Source organism: Solanum lycopersicum, chromosome 8 (assembly GCF_036512215.1).
Source record: "Solanum lycopersicum chromosome 8, SLM_r2.1".
Taxonomy (NCBI): Eukaryota; Viridiplantae; Streptophyta; class Magnoliopsida; order Solanales; family Solanaceae; genus Solanum; species Solanum lycopersicum.
The window spans coordinates 52,169,357-52,184,348 of record NC_090807.1 but is presented as its reverse complement, the minus strand read 5'-3'; the positions used below and the strand labels follow the sequence as shown (position 1 = coordinate 52,184,348).

Genomic DNA, 14,992 nt, shown 5'->3' with positions numbered 1-14,992 from the left:
CATTCTCAACGCAGTTCATTGTTTTTATATAATCCGTGCAGACCAAGTAATTTTTTGTCGTTATGAGCAAGCAAAATTATACACGAAAGTCCCTCAGATTTGTGGTCAACATTATCATCCTATAAAAGTTGTTTAAAAACATTTATCGACTAATTACGTTCTCTACCTTTTTTTCACTTTTGAGAATCTAATTTTCCATCTCAATCTTTTTATATATTTTTCTTTTAGGTAAGTTATAACTTTCTCTATTTTAAAAAATAATATTTTAATTTAATTTGACATTTAAGAAAACAAAATCAATTTTATGATGTAAAATTAAAGTTATATATATATATATAATCTTAAACATGACATATAAAAAAAATTAGAATTAAAGTTTTAAAAAAAACAGAAGTGGACATTATTAAAAAGGGGAATTAAAATAACCCAGTTCATTCTGTTTTGAATAAAGAAAATAATTATTGTGACTTGTAATAAAATAATAGAGAGAGTTGAAAACATCTTTAAACTAGTGTAATTATTAATTAATCATCAAATTATTGACCTTAAAACCACTCATTACTAGCTCGACTTAAATATACTCCCGTCCTATTAATATCAGTGAAAAACACCCCTAAATTCTCACAAAGTTTAGTTATATTTTAACACTTCTCTCGACTTTTTATTAAGAATCTCATACTCCAATGAGAATTTGAGACTACTTTTTATATCATGTCCTAGATTACAGGTGTGTCTAATTAGTTTCGTTGGTCAAGTAGAGAAATATTTTTAAGACTGTCAATAGATCGAGGATTAGACTAATAATTTACACTAAATTAAAAAATATTTCCATAGTTTTGATATTATATTAATTTTATGTTTAAAAATCATATATGAATTCATGATAACATTAAAAATTTGACTCTCATAATTATATTCAGTATGACAAAAATAAGAGGGAAAAAAATCTTTCTTTATCCTTAGTTCTTTTATTTATATATATATATATATATATATATATATATATATATATATATATATATCGTTTCCTCGATCAAGTGATGAGTAAAGGAAAAACTTAATCAACACAGAGAGAAATAAAGAAAGAAATGGAGGTAATAAAAACCAAAAAATATGGAGGTCATATTTTGGCTCTTCCTTATCCAAGCCAAGGCCATATAAACCCTATGCTTCAATTCTGTAAACGTTTAGTCTCCAAAGGTCTAAAAACCACTTTAGCCATCACAAACTTCATTTCTAGTTCCACACGTCCAAATTCGGGTATCGTCGGTATAGACACCGTCTCCGATGGGTTCGATAAAGGCGGCTACGCTGATGCTGACAGCATAGCCGCCTACCTCGAACGTTTCGAGCAGATAGGCTCGAAATCCCTAGCGGATCTTATCAAGAAATATGAAAAATCGGAGTTTCCTATTACTTGCATCATGTATGATGCTTTCATGCCATGGGCTTTAGACGTAGCTAAAAAGTATGGTTTAATTGGGGCATGTTTTTTTACTCAAGCATGTGCGGTGAACTATATTTACTATTATATTCATCATGGTAAATTAACGTTACCGATATCTTCGACTAACGTGAAAATATCGGGATTATCAGAGCTCGAACTTCGAGATATGCCTTCGTTTATTTACGTACATGGAACGTATCCAGCCTATTTTGAAATGGTGTTGAATCAATTTACTAATGTGGACAAAGCTGATTATGTATTTGTGAACTCATTCTACAAGTTGGAAGCTGAGGTTAGTTTAAAACTTACTCTTTATCGGTAATCCCTATTCCCTAGCAACTAAAACTCTTTATTCGTGTTTTATTTATTTTTTTGATCTATTTAATGAATTTTACTTATGCACCTCTTTTTTTTTTAAGAAAATTTTTAATATTATAGAAAGGAGGTAGCTTTTTTAGTTCAGGTGTTTTGAATTTTAGTAATTATTTTTGTTTAGGTTTTTGATACATGATTTATTCCTATTAGATGTTTTTATTTCTTAGAAAAAATTATCTAAATTCGCATCTTATTTTACCATAATTTCAAAAATTTCCAATCATTTTAAAAAAATCAAAAATCTCTTCTCAGGTACGTTACTCCAATACATCTCTATCCCCTTCTCGAATACATTCCTCCATAATGTATCTGGATATCATATTCCCTCTCTGATACATTCCCCTCTCAGGCACTGACACTATGTATTCGGACGTCTGCTAATGTATGCGAAAGTCTATATCCAAAATCTATAAATTTTAAGAGACTTTCTGTAATTTTGAAAAAAGTAGAAAAATAATATAATTAGTTCTTAACATTATGAGATTTATGTTAAATCATTTTTTTCTTTTAACATAAATATACAGTTCGAGTTAAAATTAACATGGATTCTATGGAACCGTAACTAAAAGGTTGGCTCCACGCCTAGTGGATGCTGAAATTCTATACAAATCCCTAGGAGCTAATTACATCTTATACCTTTTTGTTTTTCAAATTCCCAAAGTTTTTAAAATTTGGTAGAATTCGAATACACCCCAAAATGTTTTGATATATCATGTACGTCCTGATACATTGCGTAAAGTGATGTATCCAATTAAAATATTGCATAAAGTAATGTATCCAAAAATAGAAAAATGTAGGAAGTAAATAGGAACGGAGGGAGTAGTCAATAGAGTAAACAAATCAATATCATCTCTTCTGTAGATAAATTGATTTTATTTTTCATTAATATATTTATTGCAGGTAGCAGACACAATGTCAAAAATCAGCCCATTATCAACCATAGGGCCAACACTACCATCGTTCTATATGGACAATAGAGTTGAAAATGACATTGAGTATGGTCTCAATCTATTCCATGTGGATTCTTCAACATGTATCAACTGGTTAAATACTAAGCCAGAAGGATCAGTTGTTTATGCAGCTTTTGGTAGCATGTCTACTTTTGATGACAAACAAATGGAAGAAATTGCTGAGGGATTAAAAGCAAGTAGTAGCTACTTCTTGTGGGTGGTTAAAATTTCCGAACAATCGAAAATTCCCAAAAAAATCATCAATGAAAATTCTGAGAAAGGACTAATAATAAACTGGAGTCCACAACTACAAGTGTTGTCTAATAAGGCAATTGGTTGTTTTTTCTCACATGGTGGATGGAATTCGACGGTTGAAGCATTGAGCTTTGGAGTGCCAATGGTGGTAATGCCACAATGGACTGATCAAACAACAAATGCAAAATTTGTGCAAGATGTTTGGAGTGTAGGAGTGAGAGTTAAAGTTAATGAAAATGGGATTGTTGGAAGAGAAGAAATTGAGGAATGTGTGAGGACAGTGTTACAAGGAGAGGAAGGGAAAGAAATGAAGAAAAATGCACTCAAATGGAAGGATTTGGCTAAAGAAGCTGTTCAAGAAGGTGGAACATCTGATAAAAATGTTGAAGATTTTGTTTCAAAATGCATTAAACAATTTGTTGATTAGTGATTTAATCATTGCATTCTAGTTTTGGGTTAGAAAACAAGGTGAAGATCCAAATATTTTTATTAAGTATATGGTTTCTCTATGACATGCCTAGCATATTCTGTGTAGTTAGCAATGCATGTTGTATAACCTCAGAAGTTTATGTACTAAGCATGAGAATGATTCAACAAGTTCATTTTGTTGCACAAAGCCTGAGTTAAACATATTAACAGTGATACAATACATAGCACAGAAATGAAAACCACAAATGCAAATGACACTAACAAGTACAGACTTAGAAGTGCAAGATGATACACACACGCTCGACCAAGAAAAGGAGAATTCTTTTACAGCCTTAATCTCCACTGTTTCTCATTAAGACCAATATATTTTTCTCTTTTCCTTGCCCTTCTTGATCACGTGCGGCACCAACCTGCGCTCTTTCTCATTTAACTATGAAACATATACCATAACACAACTAAAGCTTTAGGAAAAGTGTTCATGATTTCAATTCAGGAAAAGGAAGAGTAACATAGCCAAGGATGAACTGCCGATTATCCATTTGTGTGCACCAATAAGAATGCATTTGTAATGCAGCCTGTATTGGCACCGCCACCATGGATAACACAAGTGTGCTGTCAGGTTCCAACATGCAGGAAGTCTTCAGCTTCCTGAATGTGAAAAGGGAAGCCAGAGACTCTGAACTCTGGTTGCTGGAACATGTTGTCACCACTGAAGATACTTGTCACATCAGAACCAGATTGGGTGGAAGTCCCCCAACTACCACTCTCTGAGTGCTGAACCATGGAACTAGATAAGTTGCCACCTGCCTGTCGCTTAAAGATATTTCTGTCGTGCATTGGAGATGAAGGCTTGGATTCCTGCATATTCTTTGTGTTCAAAAAGCGTCCTCCAGAACCCCTAGCTCTCTTCATTGCATGACGATGTCGAGACTCGTGAAGATATGGCTGTCATACAAAAGATGGGATAAGACCACAATTTCATTGTTGGAAAGTGCAAGAGTATTATACTGGATGGAGTACCTTTCTGTCTTTGACAAGCTTATTTTGAGCCTCTAGCTTGGCACGGACCTGTCGCCTTTTGAGAATAGCACTGTATTGTTTCGCATTCACATAAATGGGCAAGCTCTCGGTGCATTCAAGAGGAAGTGCAACTCTAGTAGAGGTGACACCAACCATTTGAGGATAAATCTAGTAAGGCCAACATTGAAAAAGAGTTACATATAAACAGCAACAAATGCATTTCCAAGTGAAACAAATTCTAGTTTTTCTTTTAAGTTGAAGATCAAGGAGCTCCAGAAGAGATCTTCATTTGTAATTAAGATGACAGGATGAATTGCTACTCTCTGCTATTGAATTACTGGCACAAACAACTGCTAATTGCTCGGAAGAGATGGCATAAGTTAGTTGTGGGTTGCATTCAATAGGATTTGCAAATCACAAAGTTCACATGGTATAAGGATGCTGGACATCATCAAAGAGACCTGTATTGGTGCAACATTTCTTTCTCCACAGATAAGATTTGTTTTGGTTTCTTGTGCTTAATAAAGACACTCTTATCTGTTTTGGTGCATCATCTCTCTCAATTTTGTGTCTTACTTTTCCTTTTAAGTCTATTTAAAAAAGAAACGCTGGGTAGATCGTAGATTGCCAGGTATGAATTTGATTCTAAGTCGGAGAATGTTGTTTTTTCTATATTTAGTAAGTTATTGTTGAGTTTGCTTTTAGTTACTGCAGTCATTTTTTAACATAATAAGTTACCTGGCTATAGGATGAATTTGAATTTTTAATATTTGTTAAGTTGTTTTAATTGTTGAGATTATTTTGCAGGTTAAGCTCAACCTGCATCGTCCCTGTCCTACACCGCCTCGTTGTCATCCCTACTTATTATGCTTAATAAAAATAGAGAGATATTTTAGTCAATACTTCTTGTTCCATTTTTAAAGAACACCTAACAGTTTTTTCCAAATAATTCCATTTTTAATGACAAGGGAACACTCAATACTACCCTTCAATTGCTCACAGAGTAAATACTCCACTATGATGACCCACAAACTACACAAGAGAGGTAACTCGCACTAGGCAAGCCCCTTGCGATGAGCTCGACTGAGAAAACATGAACCATTTTACACCCCTAATGACACTCCTCGTACGGCGCTGAAGCAGTATTGTGAAAGGCGCTCGCCATAGCACCTTTGGCGAATGGCGAGGCGAGGCAAGGATGTGTCGCCATTATCCACTGAGGCAAGGCGAGGCGACCAAGGCGACCCGAGGCGACCCTATGACGACGAAAATGGCGTCGCCATTTTGATTTAAAAAAAAAAGTTTTAACTTAATGATACTAGGTTTTTTCTATTTTCAAACTTTTATCAGACTTTCGTGTATTCCTCTTCTTCTCTTCCTCGAGTCACTGCTGCTTCTTCTCTTCCTCAGTCGCTGCTCTCTTCTTCTCTTCCTCGGCCGCTGCTCTCTTCTTCGTCTCTTTCCCTCGAGTTGCTGCTCCATTCGTCTCTTTCTCCCTCACTCTTCACTGCTTCCTACCTTCACTACTCTTTTTTCCCTTTGTTTTCTTCACTCTCTGTTTTGTCCCGGATTACTGTAAAATATTTTCTGCTTTCATTGTGTTGTGATTGCAGTCCATTATGTTTTTGAAAAAAAAAATTAATTCTTCTATAGTAATTATTATAGTATTTGTAATATATGTAATTGCTATTGAAATTTTGAATATTATATATGCAATTAAATGTTTTTAATTTTTGGTATTAATTGGTGCCTTGATTCAAAAAGGTGAGAGCCTCGCCGCTCGCCTTGCCGCGTGGCGAGGTAGGCCCTAGTCGCCTTTTATTGCCTCTCGCCGTCCAAAACAGTGCGCTGAAGTAACCCATGTCGTGCTCCCAGGAAATGCTCGAACGGCATAACACAACAGGGGAACCTGTACCCGAAGGCGAACCTAGGATTTGAAAAATCCAGGCGCTAAAGTAACCCATGTTTGCTCCCAGGAAACGCTCAAACGATGTTAAGCAAAAAGGAACCTGTACCCAGAGGCGAACCTAGGATTTAAAAAAACGGGTGCGCCAATATTAAGCTAAAAAAGACTTTTCAAAAAAGGTTCTACTTGGGATTGAACCCTAGTTATCTGAGTGGATCTATTATAGATTGTAACACTGTACAAAGCACCATTTAATACTTTTTATGGGGGCACTATTAATTATATTTAGTTTATGTCAATTTCTCAAGATAGATAATACATACATATACATGATTTTTTCCCGAATTTAACGAGTGCACGTGCACCCCACATTACTGTGTGGGTCCGCCTCTGCCTGTACCCCAACCAGTAGCAATAAATGCAAGCATATTTATTTCCATAATCTCATTGATTTTTTACTTCGCAATAACTCGGGATTTAATTCTATAGAAATGATAAACTTTTGGCTTGTATAGTAAATGAATGAATATTACGGGATTGACATGACATTTAAGATTACAAGATTCAAAGAATATTTTCCATTCTATTGCCATTTGGCACATTCTAAGCTCGGGCCCAACCATAAATTTATTAATATTTCGAAAAATTTACTACTCTTACTCTTTTTTGGGGTGTGTTATCAATCCGATACTTTCTATAGACTTCTAGATTATTAGAGTCGAAAAAGGTATCGAGACGTTAAATGAGAATATTTTTCTTAATTTGTATATTATGATTTTTATTTTTTTAAAAATCAAACAAATGCATGCATGAAAAATCTTCTAATTTCTATTTTATTGAATGTTTTGAGATTATAGTCTCCTAGGATCCAAGAAAAGCTTTAGCATATGTAAATTTAATTATTTTATCCTAAATAATATAAATTATGATTATTCTGTATTTCGCAAAATATTTTAAGTTAAGTTTTATTTTCTTCAAATATCTTTACTTTCTCCTTTGACCCATTTGATTGTCCATTTATAAATAGAAGTTGTATAATTATATTAAAATGATCCCAATAATGATAATAGTCAATTAACTCAAATATTGAATAATATTTGGGGTTAAGTGACAATGATAGTTAGTTGTCCAAAGGACCAAAATGAACATGATGAACATTCAAATTGTGGCTATGGTGATGACCCTGACACATATTTTAACAATGAGAACGAAGATCTTCCAAACGTGCTTCATCAAGAGATGATGAGTCAACTGGAGTAAGACATCTCCAAGTGTTTTAGGCGAAAAGGAATATGAATTTGAGGATGAGTGGACTGAAGATGAAGATGCAATGAATGATGATAGTTTTTCCGACCAACAATATATTGAAGACCTCATTGTGGGCAGGTATAATATATGGCAGTGCTGAATCTCTTTTCACGTTTTATGAAGAACATAGTCGTCTAACTAATTTTGGTGTTGTTAAAAAGAGTTCACAAAAAAAAGTGGTGAATACGCTAGGTATTTAATCATTTGCTTGCGATAAGAGTAGAAAATCAACCCTTGGGTATTCAAGTAAAAGGGTTGATTGCAAAGCCAAAATTAATTCCTCTGTGATGCCTGATGGTTCATGTTAGGTTACAACAATTGTGTCTGAGCACAGTCATCAATTGGAAGCTTCTATGTCACATTTTTTAAATTGCCACAAGTCTCGAAACTCATGAAACCGCAAGAATAAGACCATAAAAAAGAATAAGATTGTTGGAAGTTGATGACAGTGGTCCTCATTGAATAGGGTGTCTCTCAAGAACCATCGAAATTACATTCTTCAGAATCGGAAGATGAGGACATTGTCCAGTGATCTGCAACAATACAATAGTTCTTTTCTAATATGCAAATGAAGGACGAGAAATTTTTTAGCTCTTTGGCATTGTTTCTTGTTCGACTATCCATCGATCGAGTCCCCTTCACTTCACCACCTGAGTTGAATCAACAACTCCATCAAGGATGGCACTATAACCTCGGGGGTTTTCCGCGACAACTTTCTCATATAGGTCAAACATCTTTGTTAGGAGAGATTCATCCATGAGAAACAACATTTGACTCAATGGTTACTTTTCCAAGAGATCAGCTTTCGAAGGAACTCACTCATTTTCATGTTTCATCGTCTCGCAAAATTTCCTTTTAAGAAAGTATAATCTCTCCATACTCACACTTCTCTGTTAGTATTTATGAAAGATAAAAAAGATATTATAAATGTTGAGAAAGAGAATTCGCGCTCATTTTTTTTTAGATGGAGAATTCGCGCTCTATTTGTATTTTTATAAACAAATTAAATGAAAAAAGATTCGCCCTAAATGTAGTAGATGCAGTTATTCTAATCTAATGGTGATGCGTTTACTAACGCTGGGTTTCATGTTCAAATCTAATGTATGATTTTTTAAGTTTGGAAAGAAATTTCTTTCAAGAAGAAATAAATTGAATAAAACTTAAATAATTACTAAACGTAAATTGTTTATTTAATGAAAAATATAATCTTACGTGACAACTCTTAAAACTTATAACGCAGAAAAATCCGATAGAATTGGATTATTGGATCTTCATCTTCAACAATAGTACTTGAGTGCACCTACAAATACTATTTGAAAAGAGTTGAATTTTCTTTCACTCTTTTCAAAACAAATTAATCAATGTAAGGTGATGTGCATATTATGTTTGTGTTTTACTAAACCTGTTGAAAAATAAATTTAATTGATGTGTATGTGTAATTAAACTTAATTAAACCTGTTGAAAAATGTAATTAAGAATCAATTGAACTTGATTGATGTGTATATGTGTAATAAAATTTAATATATGTTTATATGTGTAATTAAATTTAATTGATCGGTATATGTGTAATTATTTAATTGATATGTACATGTGTAGTTACATTAATTAAACTTGTTGAAAATGTAATTAAGAAGGTGTTCGGATTGGCTTAAAAGTTGATCAACTCTACTTTTAAGTCAGCTTTTACTTTTGAAAGTGTTTCGCAAGTACAAAAAATAACTTAAAATAAGTCAAAAATGACTTAAAATAAGTTAGAAAGTGTTTGGCAAGGTAAAAAATGACTTAAAATAAGTCAAAAACCAAAAGTAGATCCTACTTTTTATGTCTAGACTTAAAAGTCATTTTGACTTTTTTTTTTTGAGCAAGTCATTTTGACTTTTTATTTTCAACTTAAAAATTACTTTTTAGAGCCATTCCAAACGAGCTCTATAATATACGCATAACCTTACATTAATTAATTAATAACAAGTTTTTAAGAGTTGTCACGTAAGATTATATTTTTCATTAAATAACAATTAGCATTGAGTAATTATTAAAATTTCATTTAATTTAATTTCTTCATAAAATTTCTTTCCAAACTTAAAAATCATAGTCTAGATTCGAACATACAGCCCATCATACATAAATATAGCACATTACTATTAGACTAGAATAACTATATTTGCTACTAATTAAAAAAATTATATAATTAGGTAGGATGATTTTTTTTCATTTTGTTTGTTAATAAATATGAATAGAGCGTGATTTCTCTTCCTCAACATTCACAACATCTTTTTCCTCTTCCCTAAACACTAAAAGAGAAGCGTAAGTATGGATAACCAATCACCTTACAACAAGCAAAAGTCAATGAGCTTCACCACCTCTCTAGAAGGGGTAAAGAAATTACATTTTCTAAAAAGGGAGTTTTGCAAGACGATGAAACAGGAAATGTACGAGCTGCTTCAATGGGTGATCTATTGGAAAAGTAACCATTGGGTTGAAAGAATACTTCTCATGGATAACCTCCCCTAACAAAAATGTTCAACCTATATGAAAAAGTTGTCGCAGTAACCCTAGGGTTATAGTGCCACCATTGATACAATTGTTGATTCAATTCAGGGGGGGTAAAGAAAGGGAACTCAATCGATGGACGGTTGAACAAGAAATAATATAGAGCTCTACAACTATAGGTTGATGCAGTAGTCTTTGGTTCAAGGCACATGGGTGCGAGGTAAAGTCCTAGTCCCTTTATTTAAACTTGTTTTAGTTGAACTTTTTTAAAAAAATTTAAGTGTTTTTTTAACAATGATTGCGTGGTGCATGTATGTGTTATGCATTTATGTTTTTGTTAATGAAAATCTGCTTGATAATATTTATATTTATTTTTTATCTAATTATGTTTCTATGATTTATAGGATGGTGAACATCGAGCACTACTGAACAAAATCAAATCAATATAGAACAAAAATGGGCAAGATTTATCAAAAGAAAATAAAAAATAAAAGTCAAAGGTGGTTATGTTTTTTGGAAGGAAAGGTTAGGTGGTTTTGGAGCCAAAAGGGCATTTTTGTCTGTTGGCACAATGGTGCCAATTCGTGCCAACTAGCACTTCTCTTAGTATATTTTAGATGTGATTATACAGTAAGGCAATATTTTAACTTCAATAATTCCATGCAGTCTAAATTACTTTCAGCTTGCTAGAGGCAGAAGAATCCCAAGTATTAGAACTCTAGGTTTAGTGAGAAAACAAAGACAAAATTAGTAAAAAGAGACTGTCCAAAGATATACTTGATAAGTTGAAATGTTCAACAACAAAAAAAAAAAGATTACTTTTCAAAAACTGGAAATCAATCACCAAATGGTTATCTCAAGCAAGAGAAGTGCATCAAAGGTGACCAGTTTTAGCTTTCACTATTCCTCTTAGGATGATATAACATATACAAATTTTGCATCAACTTTGATAGTTAGTTGCTGACAAACAAAAGAATTTATAACAAGCACCAAATCCCACCCAGATCCAAGAAGAGGGGAAAAAAGAGGAATACATAAAAAGAAACATATTCACACGGAAAATGCAACAATTATCCAAACATGAAAAGGTGAGAATATGCAACTTAAGTCGGAATGACATTGGCAATATCAAGCAGAGTCACAGAGATAATCTGGCTCAAGTTGACCTTTTTTCACTCCAGTAACCTTATATTTGGATTTTGAATCAAAAAAGAAAACACAAAAGAGACAAGACAGCAATCTTATAAATATTTATTGATAAATAACATGTAGTAAAGGTTACTTACGATGGCATTTGATCCATAAGCAGTCACGAGCCTTCCAAAGTAAGTGTCAGCGAAAGGGTAGGATACGCAAGCCTATAAAAAAAGTGATTGATTAATTTTAAGTTATTTTGCTTTTGTAATCTTTTCATCTAAATTGCTTAATGCTAAAGTGCACTCCACATAATGCATCTCCTTTCTCCCCTTCTTTTCTTTCTTCTTTTTTTTCTTCAGAAACAAACTTAATTTCAATGTGGGTCAACCTATATTCACCAACAACCAGAGCCACTTAGTAATTTACTGAGTTGTAGTGACTTGGAATGGTGAAAAATACTAAATTTAGAAGAATGGAGCAATTTCATTGAAACCAGATTTTTTTTATGAATCTCCTTCCTCTGGGTAAGGACACCGGAAGCAAGAACAGGAAAAGGAAACAAAAGGAAAGAACTTAAGGAGAGGGAGAGATGTTTTTAACTTCATAGTAATCTATTCCACAAACACACCAAAACCCAAGTAAACACAGAGGTAGTGGAAGATAAATTGTAAAAAGGAACAAAAGAGAGATAAATATCACTGGATGACAGTAACTATATGGAAATGAGGAAACAAACTGACATCATGATATACCAGTGACCAGTCTACAAAGAAGATGAAAATAAGTAAAAGATTACAGACCATTGGATGATTATGATTCACTTGTGGCTGGGGGAGAGTGTTGGTGTCACTTTCGCCTGATCGGGATGCGTTTGTTCCACTCTCTGCTTGCACCTCATAAGTTCCACCCCAACCTATTGTGGAAGAACATCACATAACTGATGTCAACCCGCCAGCATATGTATAAATTATATGAATCACAAATACGAAAGCTAAAAATTTCCTGCTAAAGTCTATTTGGGGTTATATTGATAAGAACATTATTTGAGTTACTTAAATTCCAAGTTTTCACCACAAAGTTGAATAAATTCATCTAATATTTCTTGTATCAGGAGGTGAGATCTCAATTCTTAACTTGCGAGCAACCTGTCCAACAGAATTGAAGTTTAAGAAGAGATTACATTCCATTTCATTCATTTTGTACCTGGATGAACTGCAACATTTTGAAGAACAGTATTGCTTTTTCCCATTGCGGCCTCCACATGATTAGATTGACCAGTTGACAGAGTAGACGTTGAATCCTGATCTTGGAACTGGCATTCTGATTTCTTGATGTCGGAGTGATGTTCCAATGCAGATTCCACTCCGGTCAGCACCTTCTTAGAGGGAGCATATTCTGCTTTGTCGCTGGAATTCCACATAGATGAGCAACTCACAAACAAAGGAGCAAAAGATTGACCTTCTTTTCCAGGGCCACCTTTCTTTGAGAAACTTAGCATCCTCTTCAAAACCGGTGCTCTAGAAGCTTTACACCGAATATATGGAAAACCTATATGCTACTGCAGTATACTATAGCTCTCTAGACTGGAGATACCTGTTTAAATGGGAGCAAAAACCCACACATTGACAAGGAAGATTTAGACAGACTGACATAAATTTAGAGGACATAGACATAACAAACACTCAAGGACAGGCTAGAAATAAGAAACTGAATATGATGACTTGAAGAACTACTAATTAATGATTAGTGCTTCCGCCAAAATCAAAGAACACCAATAGATAGTGATGTCTAGATATTCTCCTTATCAACTAAATGAGCACAAAGTCGGCCAATAAAAAAATATTGTTCCCCTGAACCAACCCTTTCACTACAACCCAATAAGAAGTAACAAGCAAATAAGTTGTCAACCTAGTATGGTGAATCAGCTCTTCGTATACTAAGGGCACGTATCTATTAGGCCATCAACTATGAGCTCACATTGCAAGAGAAATAGATCCAAGAGGAGCAGTGAGGACTGACAAGTAGACAAAATGCTGACTCATAATGTCAGACCTCCATTCTTTTCTAGCTGTTTATAACACAGAATCCCTCTAAACAGAAGCAAGCAACAGAGAACAAAGAGTACTTGACAAATACAACAAAGTAGAAACAATTTTTTTCTTTATTAACTGAATTTGTTTAATAATTAAAAAATGTTACAATGTACCAAGAATTTACACTTAAGCCTCAGACTGAGATAACTAGAAGATGTGAGGATGAAAAGAAGCTTTCCATACTACTTTCTTTAGCTTCATCCGAGAACTCCTTCAATTAATCAAATGACTAGATTTTTATTCCAGAGCTTTTTGTATTCCACTAAAACCAAGTAAAAAACTGAATAGGCTCAACCACTAAAAATTGACTTTGCATTTGAAATTTATACACCAAAGCTTTACATAAGATTCCAGAAAAAACTGCCAAAATCACCATTTATGAAGTCAAATACACCAGCAAGAAAATGTACAAGAACGTTTAACTTCATCATAGCAAGTAGGAGAAAAAGCAGAGGCACAAAACACTAGTTTTTTTATAAGGTAATAATTTATTGATGTAGTAGATTTAAGTTCTGGTATAAAGAAAATTGAGAACCTACACCACCTATACAAAACAAGTACCAAATACTCATCTATTCTAATAGCCATAGGAACACCAAAAAATGGATAGAAAGAGGAAATGAAAAACTTATATCTTGTTTCTCTTGTTCAAAACCAAGCTCTTTTGCACCAAACAGTAGAATTTTACAAATTTGAAGGAGCCAATTTTTGAAAAGCTACACGATCTAAGCAAGCAATATTTGACCTACTTTTTTGGGCTCAAAGATAATATGTTTGAAACAGAAAGTTGGATGAAAACTTGAATAGAAATATGAGATAAGTTAGTGACAGAGATGAGACCTTTTGGTTTGGATAATGAAAGATGGATCCATACATCTGCTGAGTTTTGATGCTATCTGTGCTGTTTTCTCCCACCGGAAAAAGGAATAAATGCTATTACTGTACTAGTACTATTATTATACTAGGAAGAGTAGTTGCTACTTTTTCTTTCTCCAATTCTTTTTTTTTTTAAAAAAAAAAGAAAGAGAAAAAAAACAAAAAACATGCCTGCAGTCATCACATGTAATACAAAGCAAGTTCCTATACATGGCTCACCACATCCACCTTCTTTTGTTTTTTTCTGGACATGTTCTTCAATTTTGATATAGTATATGACTACACTAGACTAGATCACCCACCTAACTTAATTATTAGAATTTATGACTTTCGAGTACACTTGGAATGATATCATTACTAACTATAGTTGTTCATTAAGAAATATTTTCATTCTTTTAATTAAAATGACTTTTTCTAATTTGTTTCAACAAGTGTTATTTTTTTTTACTTTCATATTTTCACGTAGCATTTTTAACATCACGAAATTAAAATGTAATTTTATATATATGATATTATTTTATTTTATGATCACACGATATAAAAGTCTCTTCATTTTTATAAATTTAATGTTAAGTCAAACTAGATCAGTCTTTTTTTAAACGAAAGGAGTAATCAATAATAGGGGTGTTATCTTTGACTTTATTAAATGGCATAATACGTATATTGGACCCTAAACTTAACTTCAAATTTAACTTTGACCTCCGAC

The 14,992-nt window shown here is 33.3% G+C and overlaps 2 protein-coding genes across 3 annotated transcripts; one reads left to right on the top strand and one right to left on the bottom strand.

The window, feature by feature from the left end:
- Window positions 1–1,005: 1,005 nt before the first annotated feature.
- Window positions 1,006–3,643, top strand: LOC101247047 (UDP-glycosyltransferase 74F2). Its single transcript, XM_004245012.5, has 2 exons — window positions 1,006–1,739; window positions 2,723–3,643. The coding sequence occupies exons 1-2, from the start codon at window positions 1,089–1,091 to the stop codon at window positions 3,452–3,454; spliced, it is 1,383 nt and encodes a 460-aa protein (XP_004245060.1). The 5' UTR covers window positions 1,006–1,088; the 3' UTR covers window positions 3,455–3,643.
- Window positions 3,614–14,622, bottom strand: LOC101246742 (nuclear transcription factor Y subunit A-8). Of its 2 annotated transcripts, none has more exons than XM_004245011.5 (6): window positions 14,251–14,622; window positions 12,521–12,910; window positions 12,118–12,230; window positions 11,467–11,538; window positions 4,477–4,644; window positions 3,614–4,401 (listed from the first exon to the last, which is right to left on the bottom strand). In XM_004245011.5, exons 2-6 carry the CDS (start codon window positions 12,813–12,815, stop codon window positions 4,072–4,074), a joined length of 978 nt encoding a protein of 325 aa, XP_004245059.1. In that variant the 5' UTR covers window positions 12,816–12,910; window positions 14,251–14,622; the 3' UTR covers window positions 3,614–4,071. The 2 variants fall into 2 exon arrangements, with proteins under 2 accessions (XP_004245059.1, XP_069144139.1); XM_069288038.1 differs by having other exon boundaries at window positions 14,160–14,280.
- Window positions 14,623–14,992: the final 370 nt, after the last annotated feature.

Excerpts from the sequence above, each read along its gene's own strand:
- LOC101247047 (XM_004245012.5), top strand. The coding sequence starts at position 1,089 with ATGGAGGTAATAAAAACCAAAAAATATGGAGGTCATATTTTGGCTCTT. Across the intron at positions 1,740-2,722 it reads TCTACAAGTTGGAAGCTGAG|GTAGCAGACACAATGTCAAA; the intron begins GTTAGTTTAAAA and ends TATTTATTGCAG.
- LOC101246742 (XM_004245011.5), bottom strand. The coding sequence starts at position 12,815 with ATGCTAAGTTTCTCAAAGAAAGGTGGCCCTGGAAAAGAAGGTCAATCT. Across the intron at positions 12,231-12,520 it reads AAATGTTGCAGTTCATCCAG|GTTGGGGTGGAACTTATGAG; the intron begins GTACAAAATGAA and ends CTTCCACAATAG. Across the intron at positions 11,539-12,117 it reads TGAATCATAATCATCCAATG|GCTTGCGTATCCTACCCTTT; the intron begins GTCTGTAATCTT and ends CTTTTTTTATAG.